Raw genomic sequence first — 13,567 nt, 5'->3', positions numbered from 1 at the left:
CTGAAATATTTTTTTTTTTGGTGGAGGGGAGAGGTCTTTACTTTTAAAATATAAATTGCTGCCATGGGTCAGCACAACATGGCTGATGTTTTACAATTCCAAACTTTTACTGGGTAGATCCAACCTATCCTTATGAAGTCTGGCTCTGTCTTCGTATATTTCATGACTCCTTCTACAAGTTGTTTGCTGAGTAGCTGATATACAGAAGTCCCAACTTTGCAAGTCTTTGGGGTAAGAGACCTTCTCATGTTCCTTATTAGGATCTCACGAAAAATATTTCAATAAAGGTATTATCAGCAGAACTTTGTGCATAATAATATAATTACTCTTCTACCCTAATGCAACCTGCAGTCCCTGAAATAACATTTTATGTACACTTTAGGGCCTATAATTGGGGGCTCAGCCAATTATAACCAGGGCTTCCGTTGCAGAAGGAACTCCTTTGCATATTAGGTCACACACCCCTGATGTAGCCAATCCTCCAAGAGTTTAGAGGGCTCTTAGTACAGGGCCTACTGTAAACTACAAGAGAATTGGCTACTTCCGGGGTGTGTAGCCTAAAATGCAAAGGAGTTCCTGCTAACAAAAAAACCCCCCAGGAGATAACTTCCTGGGGTTCCAAAATCCCAGGGGTGCCTGACTCAGGTCTGTAAGTATCAGAGAAAAGGATGGTGCCTCCATTTTGGGAGAAGGGCCCCAAAGATAGCTCAGCAGCTCTGATACCCAATGTATTCCTGAAATGGGATCAAGAATTTTATCCACTCTGGCAGCAGCTCAGAGCAAAAATGCTTCTGTAAATCAGAGAAAGTAACAATGGAGCAGACATTGTTTTTATAATTTTGTATTCCGCCTTGAGTCTTGGAGAGAAAAGTGGGTGATAAATGTAGTAAATAAACAAACAGAAAGTGATAATTGTATCCCAGTGAACTCCTGGTCATTTAATGTGCTCTTGTTACTCTGTCCAGCGTACGGAAAGACAAAATGGGAGCAGAGGAGGCAGCAGCCTTCAACTTCTGCTGGATAGAAAAGAAGCTTGGCCAACCAAGCAGGGCTGGATCTGGGGGAGGGGGCAGAGGGGGGTGCTTGCCCTGGCGCTGATGGGGGGGGGCGCCAAATTGGGTATGGAGTCCATTGTATTCTATGGGACCATAAGATAGAATGGCCCATAATGGGGTGCCATTTTTTAATTTTGTCCCCTCCCCCTCAAAAAACATGTAGATCTGGTCCTGCAACCAAGCTTTCCATACACTGAATTAAGAGTTCTGTGATTTCTGGGCCTTTCCAAAGATGCAAGAAAGATGCCTTTCCTATTTATCTGCTTTGCGTAAGTGGTTCATATATATCAGGGGCGGCCAATCTTGCTTAATGTAAAAGCCACATAGAATAAAAGTCAGATGTTTGAGAGAAGGAAGGAAGGAAGATGGGGGGAGTAAGGGAGAGGTGGAAAGAAAGCAACTTTAACTTTAAATGCATTTTGCAAGCTGCTGGCATGGAGAAATGATTTGAAGAAACAGATGCCTTCTTCAAGCCGACCAACAGGGCAATGGGGGCTTCGAGAGCCACACAATATGTGTGAAAGAGCCACATGTGGCTCCCGAGCCTCCAATTGGCCACCCCTGATATACACCATTGTGAGACTTGACAGGTGTGTGTGGCATTTTACACTAAGATAGCTGTTTTATTACGAGACAACCAGAACCAGAGTTTGAGAAAGGGATGTGCATCAATTCATAATTTAAATATCCCAGATTTGTTCAGTTCACTGTTACTCCCTGTTTGTTGCAGGTAGTTGCTAAACCCACATCTTGCAAGAGACTGAATAGCCTGCTGGAAATTATCACTGATGATGGCATAAAGCAACAGGTTGGCACACGTGTTCAGGGCAGCCAGGGGTCTACAAATAATGTAGATGGCGTGGATTTGGTGTTCAACCTCACAGCTGACTGGATACAGCCTTAATTCAATCCGGGTGATCCTAAAAACATGGAAGGGCAGAAAACACACATAAAAGACCACCAGAAGGAGAAAGGCAAGTTTACGAGCCTTCTGTTTATAAGGGTTTTGAGTGTGTGGGCCCGTCGCCAAAGCGTAGATGACCAGGGCGTAGCAAATGGTCACTGTTATTAAAGGCACATAGAAAATCAAGCCCGTTAAAAGCCAGTTATACCATCGAATAACATCCAGGTTGTGGGAACTGGTAAGGTCAAGGCAAGCGAATCTGTTCTCTTGATCCGTGGAAGTAATCAAAAAGTTGACGGGCGTCACGACGGCCAGTGAGACGGCCCAAGCCACGACACAGGCCACGATGGTCCATGACCTCTTCCGATAGTGAAAAGTCCTTATGGGGTGGACGACCGCTAAGTATCGGAAGACGCTGAAGCACGTTAGAAAGAGGATGCTGCTGTAGAGGTTGAAATGGAAACCAAAGCGGATGAACTTGCACATGAAGTGTCCGAAGACCCAGTGCTCTCCGTTGGCATAGTAGTGAATCAGGAAAGGAAGGCTCGTTAAGTACAATAAATCTGTGAGGGCGACATTGAACATAATGATGGTGCTGCTCTTCCAGGGTCTCATCTTGAAAGCGTACACAGAGATGGCAATGATGTTGCCCGGAAAGGCCACCACAAAGATCAAGCCATATAGCGGCGGCAGGTAGGATCTTTTGAGTTCCTCCACGTTGTCTGTGCAGTTCCCAAGGACAGCTATGTCGTAACTCAAGAGTGGGTCAGTTATATTTGCTACATCAAGAGATGCAGCTATGTCCATGGCAATCATTGTAAAACTTCTAGAGGAAGATAAGGATAGGTTAGTTTGGATCAGATGTGTTTCAGAGATGCTCTACCTTTCACCTTGGGCCTAAAGCAGGTAACAGCAATGTACATTTAAATGACACCTAGGGCTTTTTTTGTAGCAGGAACTTCTTTGCATATTAGGCCCCACACCCCTGATGTAGCCAATCCTCCAAGAGCTTACAGGGCTCTTAGTACAGGGCCTACTGTAAGCTCCAGGAGTGGCTACATCAGGGGGCGTGGCCTAATATGCAAAGGAGTTCCTGCTACGAAAAAAGCCCTGATGACCCCTATTCTACTGTCAGATGTGTGTAGGCAGTTGCAGATACACTGTGGTTGAGAGCATTCTGCACATTCCCAGAGGCACCCCTTTAATTATTAAATGCCCTAGCTTTTTTGTATTGTGTGTGTGTGTCCACTGGAAGTCATGTTAACCTCTGGTGACTGACTTCTACTAAGGGCCTGGAGCAGATTCAGAGAGGTGGTGAATAAAGCCTGCCCCTGTCCTCCTGACTTGGTATTTCATGGAGGCCTCCCATCTGATTACTCGCCAGAGTCGACCCTGCCTAGCTTCCAAGATCTGATGAGATTGGGCTTGCCAGGGCTATCCAGGTTGGGGCAAATGTCCAAGCTTTGAGGTTCAATGAAGAGTCAGCAGCTACTACTCGAAGAGACAAGACAGAGAAATAGTAAAATCTTGTGAGATTTCTAAGAAATAAAGAGGGACAACACATGCCTCTCTGTGCAGGATCTGCAAGGCAGCTGAATTGTATTTGCAACTCGAGATATGTGAGACTTCTTTTCATCGTTACTCACAGCTCTTGTGTGCGTTCTTGCTCACGTTCCCTGACAACCATGCATACACATAAACACAGCGAGTGAGTGAAGACACTCTGCATTCTCTGTCGCTACCTCCCTCTCGCATACTCCACACTCTTCCTTTTTCCACAGCTGACTCTCTGCTGACCACCAGTCCCTTAGAACCTGTAGGTCTATGAGACAGGATGTTGGTACAAGGATAGATTAAGATACCATAACAGCTTTGAGAGGTTGTTGACTCCTTCCAGTATTTATAGAATCCTTGCAGGTGTTTTCCCCCCACACCCAATATGCAGTACAAGCTAAATTCTTAGTGGAGGTTCACAAATACATGTGTAACAACATTTAGGAGGGCAACATTTAGACCAGAGGTGGCCAAACTTGCTTAATGTAAGAGCCACATAGAATAAATGTCAGATGCTTGAGAGCCACAAGACCTAAATGTCAGATGTTTGAGAGCTGCAAGGAAGGAAGGAAAATAGATGAGGGGGGTGGAAAGAAAGCAACTTTAACTTTAAATGCATTCTCCAAACTGCCAGCTGGCTGGGCTTGGAGAAGTGAGAAGAGAGAAATGCCTTCTCCGGGTCAGCCAATGGGACGGTGGAAGTTTTGAGAGCCACAGAATACGTGTGAAAGAGCCACATGTAGCTCCTGAGCCGCAGTTTGGCTGTCCCTGGTTTAGACTGACTGAAAGCCACATTTTTTAAAAAGCTGATTATTGTTAATATTCATAAAAGCTGTAGATGGCAGGCTGCATCTCCGATGATTCCTCCCTCCTTTCTAACCTGCATCGGAAGCACGCCTCTTCTAAAACGCTGGCAAATATTTGCCTCCTGTTAAAAAAAAAAAAAGTGTGTCCCCCCCCCCCCCCATTTCAATCTGTTTTATTCATATGCAGGGGGGTAATCAATCAACTAACCAATTAATTAAAACTTGTAACCTGAGTCATCATTTCTCTGAACTGTCAGCCGCTTAGATGGAATACGTAGGTGGGCCAAAGAGAGCTACAGAAATGCACGGGGACATTTTTGCAGGAGGCAAAACGTTGTTTCAAACTCCTTCCCATCAGGTGCATCACTAATGAGTGCTGCCGATGCTGTGCAGCTTCACAAACCTGTAAAACACCCAACGCCTGGTGTGATTTCAACAGGATGCTTGGCGCACACACACAAAAAAAGGTAATTATAAATAACTTAGCATGTAGACTTCACCAGTGAACTGTCTGTGAAATGATGCAATATCCTAAAGTTTAGTATACCTGGTTGGCTCCCCCAATACTTCTCTTTACATCTGGGAATTAGAAGACAGCAAAGAAGCTTCTGGGGAGGGGAGGCTGCATGGCTTAGCCTGCGGGGTGGCCAAACTGCCGCTCGGGAGCCACATGTGGCTCTTTCACACATACTGTGTGGCTCTTGAAGCCCCCCACCACCACCACGATCTTGGAAGGGAATGGCCAACCACCTCTCTTTCTGACTTCCCTTGAAAGCTCCTTGCTGGGGTCGCTATAAGTCAGCTGCAGCTTAATGGCACTTTGCACACATCAGGAAGCTTACTACATCGTGTGGGGAAAAGGGGAAATGCTAAGAAGGTCAAAGCAATGCTCACCTATTGATGCCCCTCGGAGAATGCAAAGAGATCCATTTCCTCGATTGCTGGAAGCCAGAAATCAGTCCGTGCAGTGCAGCTGGGAAGGGAGAGAGATCTGCCCTGACTCGTGGAGTGCCTGTTTGTGTCTGGTTGACTCCTGTCCCACCCTGAGCAGCAGAAACTGCCCACAGCCTGATTGAGCTGTCCTGGGTGTCTCAGGGCTGCCAGGTAGGGCTTCCCAGAGGAAAGGTGATGAAGCATTGGCTTCAGCAATCCATCAAGGCTGATTTGACTTATAGGGAAGCAACTTGCAGTACCATCCTGTGAACACTTAGGAACCATAGCTGGGATGACAGGTTTAATTCTCGAAAAATGAGAAGATGCTACTGACATTTCCCTTCCAGATTCATTTCAGAGAAATGGTATAGCCAGGACTTCTTTTCTGGAGGGAAATTAAGGAGAAACACATGGCTGCCCGTCATGAACTTTTAAGCATTTCTTTGAGTATTTTGTTCCACTAAAAGGTTCTACAACTCCATTCCACCGCATTCCCCCATGGAAAAAGCCCTGGCTATAGAAATGTTTGTGCACAACACTTTCTATAAATGACCAGTGTAATTTCTGGTCCAAAACCCCTCAAGGAAATAATCCATTGGTTTTGGAAAAGGGGTTTTCTTACTAGTATATGAGATCTTTCATAATCCATTGGTTTTGAAAAAGGGGTGAAAAAGGGGTTTTGAAAAAGTGCATAAGATCTTCCATTTTGTTCAGTGTAGGCTGGATCCTAATAGGGCCTCTTTTTTTTTTTTTTGTAAGCAGGAACGCACAGGAACGCAAATGAGTTCCTGCTGGGCTTTTCCCACAAAACAAGCCCTGTGTGAAACAATGGTGATGTCAAAGGGTGTGGCCTAATATGCAAATGCGTTCCTGCTGGACTTTTTCCTACAAAAAAAAGGCCTGGATCCTAACGATTTTTCTACCAGCCTCTTGCATTGGAGAAAAACAGGCAACTTAAATCAGAGAAAGGTGTTACCATTAGCAGAACAAATGCTTAGGATCTAGCCCTTGGTTATTACAGAGTGTTAGCAGAGTAATTAACACAGCAATCGTGCATGTCCTGAATAAAGAGTACTTAAAGGTTTATTTAGGAATTAATATATATACTTGATAGGAAAGGGGAAAGACAAAGATAGGTTCCTAACTACATCTCTAACTGAGAGAGAGGGATAAGACTGAGTGTGGCACTTCAAAGAAGAAAGTGGAAATTGCCCTGAGAGCAGTAATCTGGAGACAGACGAGGAATGATGCTTAAAGGGAGAGAAGGTGCTGACCTAACTATACTATGTGTCTTCTTGCTACCCCCTAGAGGATCTTCATCTCTTCTTTGCACACCAAACATTGCCTTTTCCAACACAAAAAACACCGATGATTAAATAGCTGCATTCCATTGTTTCCCATGTTGTCCTCCCATTCTTTTTTTAAGATATGGGACCTTTCTATGTTGGGATCCTCTTGCATTGGTATAGCACAAGCCTTTTGCAGTTAGTACACTGCTGAATTAAATGCGCTTTCATGTGGTTCTTAACATAGCACTGTATCCCCTGTGATTACCTTGCCATTCTTATCCCCACATGCATGAGTATAGACAACTTTACTAGGCATGTTTACTCAGAAGAAAACCCCATTCAGTTCAGTGGGGGGGTTATTTCCCAGAAAGCCTGCTTAGAATGTCAACATTCAATCAGCAAAGATTTCCTTGTTTAACTCTACAGCCCCAACGCCACATGGCACTTGTGTTTACAACAGAGTTTACAGTAGGCCCTGTAAGAAGAGCTCTTGGAGGACTGGCTACATCAGGGGTGTGTGGCCTAATATGCAAAGGAGCTCCTGCTAGAATTCCACCCCTGGTAAAAAAAAAAAGCCCTGTCTGTTAGTGTTGCCCTGACCCCCAACAAAGCATTTTCAGAACACAAATGAGCGTGGGGGAGACTGTATTGCCTGCAACAGCTTCTCTTAAACAGCTGCAGGATTGAACCCATTGACATTTCTGTGTCCCCATTGGCTTGCATATTGTCTCTGAATCTGTTTGAAGTCATAAGAAAATAATTTTCCGACTGGGACACAACTTTTATATGTATTGTAGACATAACACAGATAACCCACATTACCTCTGTTTTCTAGTAACACGTAGAGATAAGTATAATGGCTCAGATGGGCTGTACTTATTGCTGTGACTCTGTTTGCTTTCTTGTGTACTTTCAATGAATTTATTGCCTTATCCACACCTGAAACGTCTTATCTGAAATGCCCATATATTGTTTTTTTTGGGGGGGAGGGGGAAATAATCCATTTCCTCTACAAAATGCCTAGTTTATTTACTTCGTTTACATTCCACTTATCTCTCCAATGGGGAATCAAAGTGGCTTACAACATTCTCCTCTTCTTCATTCTACAAAACTGAAGAACAGCCACCAAAAACATCAATGTACTCAGGGCTTTTTTTGTGGCAGGAACTCCTTTGCATATTAGGCCACACACTCCTGATGCAGCCAATCCTCTAAGAGCTTACAGGGCTCTTATTACAAGGCCTTCTGTAAGCTCTTGGAGGATTGGCTACAGCGGGGTGTGTGACCTAATATGCAAAGGAGTTTCTGCTACAAAAAAAGCCCTGAACATACTTATCTGCACAAATTTCCCACGCTGGAGTTGGCAACCCTACATTCCAAGGTGTTGCCTGCTGCTAGGACTGTGACCCCGTAAGGCTTTATTTGAGCTTTGGGGATCCTATAGGAAGGTAATTTAAGGATCCCCAAAGCTTAAATAAATCCTTCACATGTCCCAGATATTGAATCCCTTTGTAAGGTGTCTGATCAAGAAAGTAATTCTGCAGAAGGTATCACCGCTGCTGAAACAAAGTGAAAGGGCGTTTTCCCACTGACCTTACTCCGGAGCGACGTCCCTCTTCACCGTGCAGCGTCTGCGCAGATTTCGCACCAGCTGCTCCGCAGAACCCGGAAGAGCCGCAAAGTCCCGTGGCTTTTGCGTTGCAAATGTAAACCACCAAAAACCAGTTTACATTTGCGACGCAAAAGCCGTGGGACTTTGCGGCTCTTCCGGGTTCTGCGGAGCAATTGGTGCGAAATCCGCGCAGACACTGCGCGGTGAAGAGGGACGTCGCTCCGGAGTAAGGTCAGTGGGAAAACGCCCAAACTCTTATTCATTATAGGATTGAGGTGACAGTGGTTAGTTGCATCCATCACTCAAGTCCTCTGTGCAGAGGAGTGTAGTATTGCAGAGCCTTTTCTTCCCAAGCGAGAAGCCTTTCTCACTCTTTTGCTTCGTTTTGCTATCCTTTTCAGTTTTTCTCCACATACTGCAGGGACTTTGTTGTGTATGTGATTGGATATATGTAAAAAGTATGGAGTTCTTGCCTGGCTCATTGGAGCTTGTAGGACTGAGCTTGGGGGCTCGGGAACAACGGGCAGTAGGATCCAAATCCCTGCTGCCCTGCTCCAATCACGGGCCCCCTGCTGGTTTGAATGGTCCAATAGCATGCTAGCATGGGAACCTTGAGGTGTATATAGTTGGCCGTGTTGGCCCAGTTGGCAGTCTTAGAGCACAGCCCTATGCTATGCCGTGACAATAAAAAGAGCTATGATCACTACCGCCTCGCCTCTTCATTGCGTTGAACCCGCTGTATTACGGAATTGAAGCAAGATGGAATGACAGGATCATACAATTTACCAGGAAAGGGCAGTTGATTTCAACACAGATACCAAAGTTTGAGTGCAATCACACCTTTAAGACTAACAGTCGTGGCTCAGATTTGCTGTGTGAACTTTCATGTGCCAAGCACACTCCTTCTGTCTCCTCAGTGAAATGAAACTTACCAGTCCATGCGTAATGGTGGAGTGACATCTGAATTCGCGTCCATGAAGCCAATACCATGTTACACAGACCAGAGTTCCTCCAAATCGCTGTTGCAGATGCATTTGTTTTCCAAAAGTAAAACTGGAAGCATGTTCCACTCTTTGTTTCAAGAGAGCCAGCTTAGTGTAGTGGTTAAGTGTGCAGACTCTAATCTTGGAGTTTGATTCCCCGTGCCTCCAGCTTGGGTCAGTCACTGCTCTCTCAGTGCTATTCTCCCAAAAGCAGTTCTTGAAAAAGGTCTCTCTGTGCATCTACCTAACAAGGTATCTGTTGTGGGGAGGGGAAGGGAAAGGAGATTGTAAACTGCTCTGAGACTCCAAGTGAAAGGTGGGTATAAATCCAATCTCTTCCCCCTCCCCCGCCTTCTCCTCTTCTTCTTCTTCTTCCTCCTCTAGAAAAAGCCCAGCAGGAACTCATTTGCATACTAGGTCACACACCCCTGACATCACGTTTCACACAGGGATTTTTTGTAGAAAAAGCTCAACAGGAACTCATCTGCATATTAGGCCACACCCCCTGAGCATGCCAGTCAGAACTGCATTCCTGTGTGTTCCTGCTAAAAACAAAACAAAAACCCTGAGTGAACCATTATGGTATTTCTATGTTATCCTACCTTTTTTGTAGCAGGAACTCCTTTGCATATTAGGCCACACCTCCTGATGTAGCCAATCTTTCTGGAGCTTACAATAGATCCTGTAAGAAGAGCCTTGTAAACTCTTGGAGGGCTGGCTGTATCAGGGGTGTGTGGCCTAATAGGCAAAGGAGTTCCTGCTGGGCTTTTTCTACAAAAAAGCACGATGTGAAACAATGGTGGCATCAAGGGGTGGGGCCTATTATGCAAATAAGTTCCTGCTGGGCCTTTTCTACTAAAAAAGCCCTGGTTACCAGTAAGTTTCAGATGGTAGTCATGTGGATCTGCAGTAAATTGGATTAATGTCCAGCAGCTTCATAAAGAGTAACAAAATTTTCAGGGTATACGTTTTCAAGAGTCAAAGCTCCTTTTGTCAGACACGAGTCGGACATTATGAGTATCTTTTTAAAAGGGTGTTTGTTATGGTCTTTCAGTCGTGCTTTTCTTATTGTAAGTGGCAACTCCAGGAAGATGAGGATATTAGCAAAAAGATGATAAGCAAATCCATTAAAATAAGCAGGACAATGTTTGAGTTCAGTGGCACCTTCAAGACCAACAACATTTAATTCTGGGTACAAGCTTTCGTGTGCATGCACTCTTCTTCAGATACGTACATGCATGCACACAAAATCTTCTACCCAGAATTAAACTTGTTGGTCTTAAAGGCAGGACTTGTTTTTGTAGCAGGAGCTCCTTTGCATATTAGGCTACACCCCTCTTCTGTAGCCAATCCTCCAAGAGTTTACAGGGCTCTTCCAGTTCCAGTAACCTTTAATGTCATAACAACAGGACTCTTCTTACAGGGCCTACTGTAAGCTCTTGGAGGACTGGCTACATCAGGGGTGTGTGGCCTAATATGCAAAGGAGTTCCTGCTACAAAAAAAGCCCTGCTTAAAGGTGCAACTGGACTGGAACTTCATTCCATTCAAACCAGTGATCAACATTCACCATAATTAAAATGATCAGATGTCAAGTCCTCTTTTGAACAGCAATAAATTCCTCCAAAGTAGTTCTTAATGATCTGTGAGCAGTTTCTAAACATTAAGAATGACAAAATCTTAAAATTAATGTTTCTAAAACATTGTTTCCAAAATACATCCATCTGCCTGCTCTCAAGGTGTCTGTACACATTCCCTTTCAGTTTACACACGCTAAATTCAAAACCAGATTGTCATACTTGGAATTTCTTTCGGTGTCCAATTCTGTTTTCAGCATACATCTGGAGCAGTGTTTTATGCACTGCTTGACATATTTTTATTAGAAAATACGTTATTGTGGTTTGGTTAAATTTGGAGCAAATTAGTATCTTTTATTGCTGTCTTACTTTCTTCTCTTTGCAAACTCATTAACGCAAGTTCCAGACATTCTCCAGTGACTGAAATTAATTGCAGACCAGAATTTTTACACGGCGTAAAATGGTACCGAGAATGTGCCATTAGAGGGACTCTAACAGCACATTCTCGGTATGATTTTATGCTGTGGAGAAATTCTGGTCTGCAATTAATTTCAGTCACTGGAGAATGTCTGGAACTTGTGTTAATGAGCAGCTAATGAAAATCCATGCTAAATATATTCCATTCTTTAATTTCAGTATAACTAATCAGGATAGGAGAATACATAAGAATTGGTAATAATTGGATACATTTTGCTCAGACTGTCTGAAGTTCAGGAGATGGACAGCAAGGAGAGGTTTGTGTGAAGCACATGTATGACAGAGATGGTTTCCAGTCAGTAAAATTACACACAGCTCTTACCAGCAAGGGGATTATGTTGATTGCCCTGTCTTATTAGAGCAGGAGTGGTCAAACTTGCTTAATGCAAAAGCCACGTAGAATAAATGTCAGATGTTTGAGAGCCACAAGACATGAATGTCAGAAGTTTGAGAGCCGCAAGACAGGAAGGAAGGCAGGCAGGCATATAGATTTGCGGGAGGTAAAAGAAAGCAACTTTAACTTTAAATGCTTTCTACAAGTGATTTAAATAAATGCCTTCTCCAAGCTGGCCGACAGGGCAGTGGAGGCTTTGAGAGCCACACAATACGTGTGAAAAAGCCACATGTGGCTCCCAAGCCGCAGTTTGGCCACCCCTGTTCTAGAGCATTGTTACACCAACCACAGATTTGGAGCAAAGACTTTTAATTGATTTTCTAAACACATTTCCTTGTAGGTACAGGGGCCAACATATTGGGGGATGGGGGGGGTCCACAACAATAAGCTGTATCCGTCATGCTTTTTTAAGGTTTGTGCTCTGCAGTCCGCGTCAGCTGAGGCCACATCAAAACAGACAAGGTGAGAAGGAGACATTAGCGATGAGCAGGGCTTTTTTGGTAGAAACCAGCTGGAACTCATTTGCATATTACGCCACACCCCCTGATATCACTACTGTTTCACATAGGGTTTTTGTAGAAGTCCAGCAGAAATTCATTTGCATATTAGGCCACACCCCTGATGCCAAACCAGCCGGAACTGCGTTCCTGCGCAAAAAAAGCCCTTGCGATGAGGATGGATCTGAGATTTCTCAGTGTCTTTGATTTTATTTCAGGGCAGCCATGCAACTCTCTTTTGTGAGCGCAAGAACCTTGCAAAATCCAAAAAAAGATCCCCGATCTGCCAGCCTTCCCCCTCCTTCAGGAGACATTCCAGAAGTGAGTTTTCTTTGGTGCTAAAGGCAATTGGGATGTTGGGACTGATGTAATCAGGGTATCTGGCAAACGTTGTGAGGAACGATGTCCAACTTTGAAAGAAAGTGATTCATCAGCACTTTAAATGTGAGTTCTTAAGTTTAGCAATATTCAGACACATCTTTGGGATATGCACTTTTTTTGAAATTCTTTTTATTCTGCTTTGAGTGTTCCTGATATTGACCTTGTTTCAATGTGTCCTTGGTAGGGCTAAATCCTTCCCTTGTTTATATTGCACACTTCCTCATAGTTTTCTTATCTTTCTTTCATGCACATTCTTTCCTTGCGAGGTGTATTCGTTCCATGCCTGTCTCCTCTATATTTTATATGTGTTTGGAATTTCCTCAGTGCCAACACCATCCCCCGTTTATGGAATCCAATGATAAAAATATTTACATTTACTTCATTGTCTGTCCAGGGTGACCCTTTGGCTACATTTCCTGGGCGAGACAGCCAGTTTGGTGTAGCGGTTAAGTGCACGGACTCATCTGGGAGAACCAAGTTTGGTTCCCCACTCCTCCACATACACACACTGATGTGACCTTGGGTCAGCCACAAGTTCTCTCAAGGCTGTTCTGCTCTTGAGCAGTTCTGGGAGAGCTCTCTCAGCCCCACCTACCTCACAGGGTGTCTGTTGTGGGGAGGAGAAGGGAAAGGAGATTGCAAGCTGCTCTGAGACTCCTTTGGCTAGTGAAGGGCATGGTATAAATCCAATCTCCTCTTCCTCTTCCTCCTCCTCCTCCTTCTCATCTCTGGCCAAGAGACTGAATTCTTACAGAGGTGGTAAAACTGTGGGCTGCCTATTTAGTCTGTAACCAGGGGTCCCAACTCTAAAATTCCTAAAGATTTAGGGAGACCCCTTTGGATGACGGAGTTGAAGAAGAAGAAGACGATGACATTGGATTTGTATTCCGTCCTCCACTCTGAATCTCAGAGTCTCAAAGCGACTCACAATCTCCTTTATCTTCCTCCCCCACAACAGACACCCTGTGAGGTGGGTGAAGCTGAGAGGGCTCTTACAGCAGCTGCCCTTTCAAGGACAACTCCTACAAGAGCTATGGCTAGCCCAAGGCCATTCCAGCAGGTGCAAGTGGAGGAGTGGGGAATCAAACTTGGTTCTCTCAGATAAGA

The 13,567-nt window shown here is 44.4% G+C and overlaps 1 protein-coding gene across 1 annotated transcript; it reads right to left on the bottom strand.

The window, feature by feature from the left end:
- Window positions 1-1,728: 1,728 nt before the first annotated feature.
- On the bottom strand, window positions 1,729-5,457 carry LOC132569049 (2-oxoglutarate receptor 1-like). Its single transcript, XM_060235233.1, has 2 exons — window positions 5,214-5,457; window positions 1,729-2,785 (listed from the first exon to the last, which is right to left on the bottom strand). The coding sequence occupies exon 2, from the start codon at window positions 2,773-2,775 to the stop codon at window positions 1,729-1,731; it is 1,047 nt and encodes a 348-aa protein (XP_060091216.1). The 5' UTR covers window positions 2,776-2,785; window positions 5,214-5,457.
- Window positions 5,458-13,567: the final 8,110 nt, after the last annotated feature.

Source organism: Heteronotia binoei, chromosome 3, assembly GCF_032191835.1.
Source record: "Heteronotia binoei isolate CCM8104 ecotype False Entrance Well chromosome 3, APGP_CSIRO_Hbin_v1, whole genome shotgun sequence".
Lineage (NCBI taxonomy): Eukaryota > Metazoa > Chordata > Lepidosauria > Squamata > Gekkonidae > Heteronotia > Heteronotia binoei.
This window is presented reverse-complemented; position numbering and strand designations above follow the sequence as displayed.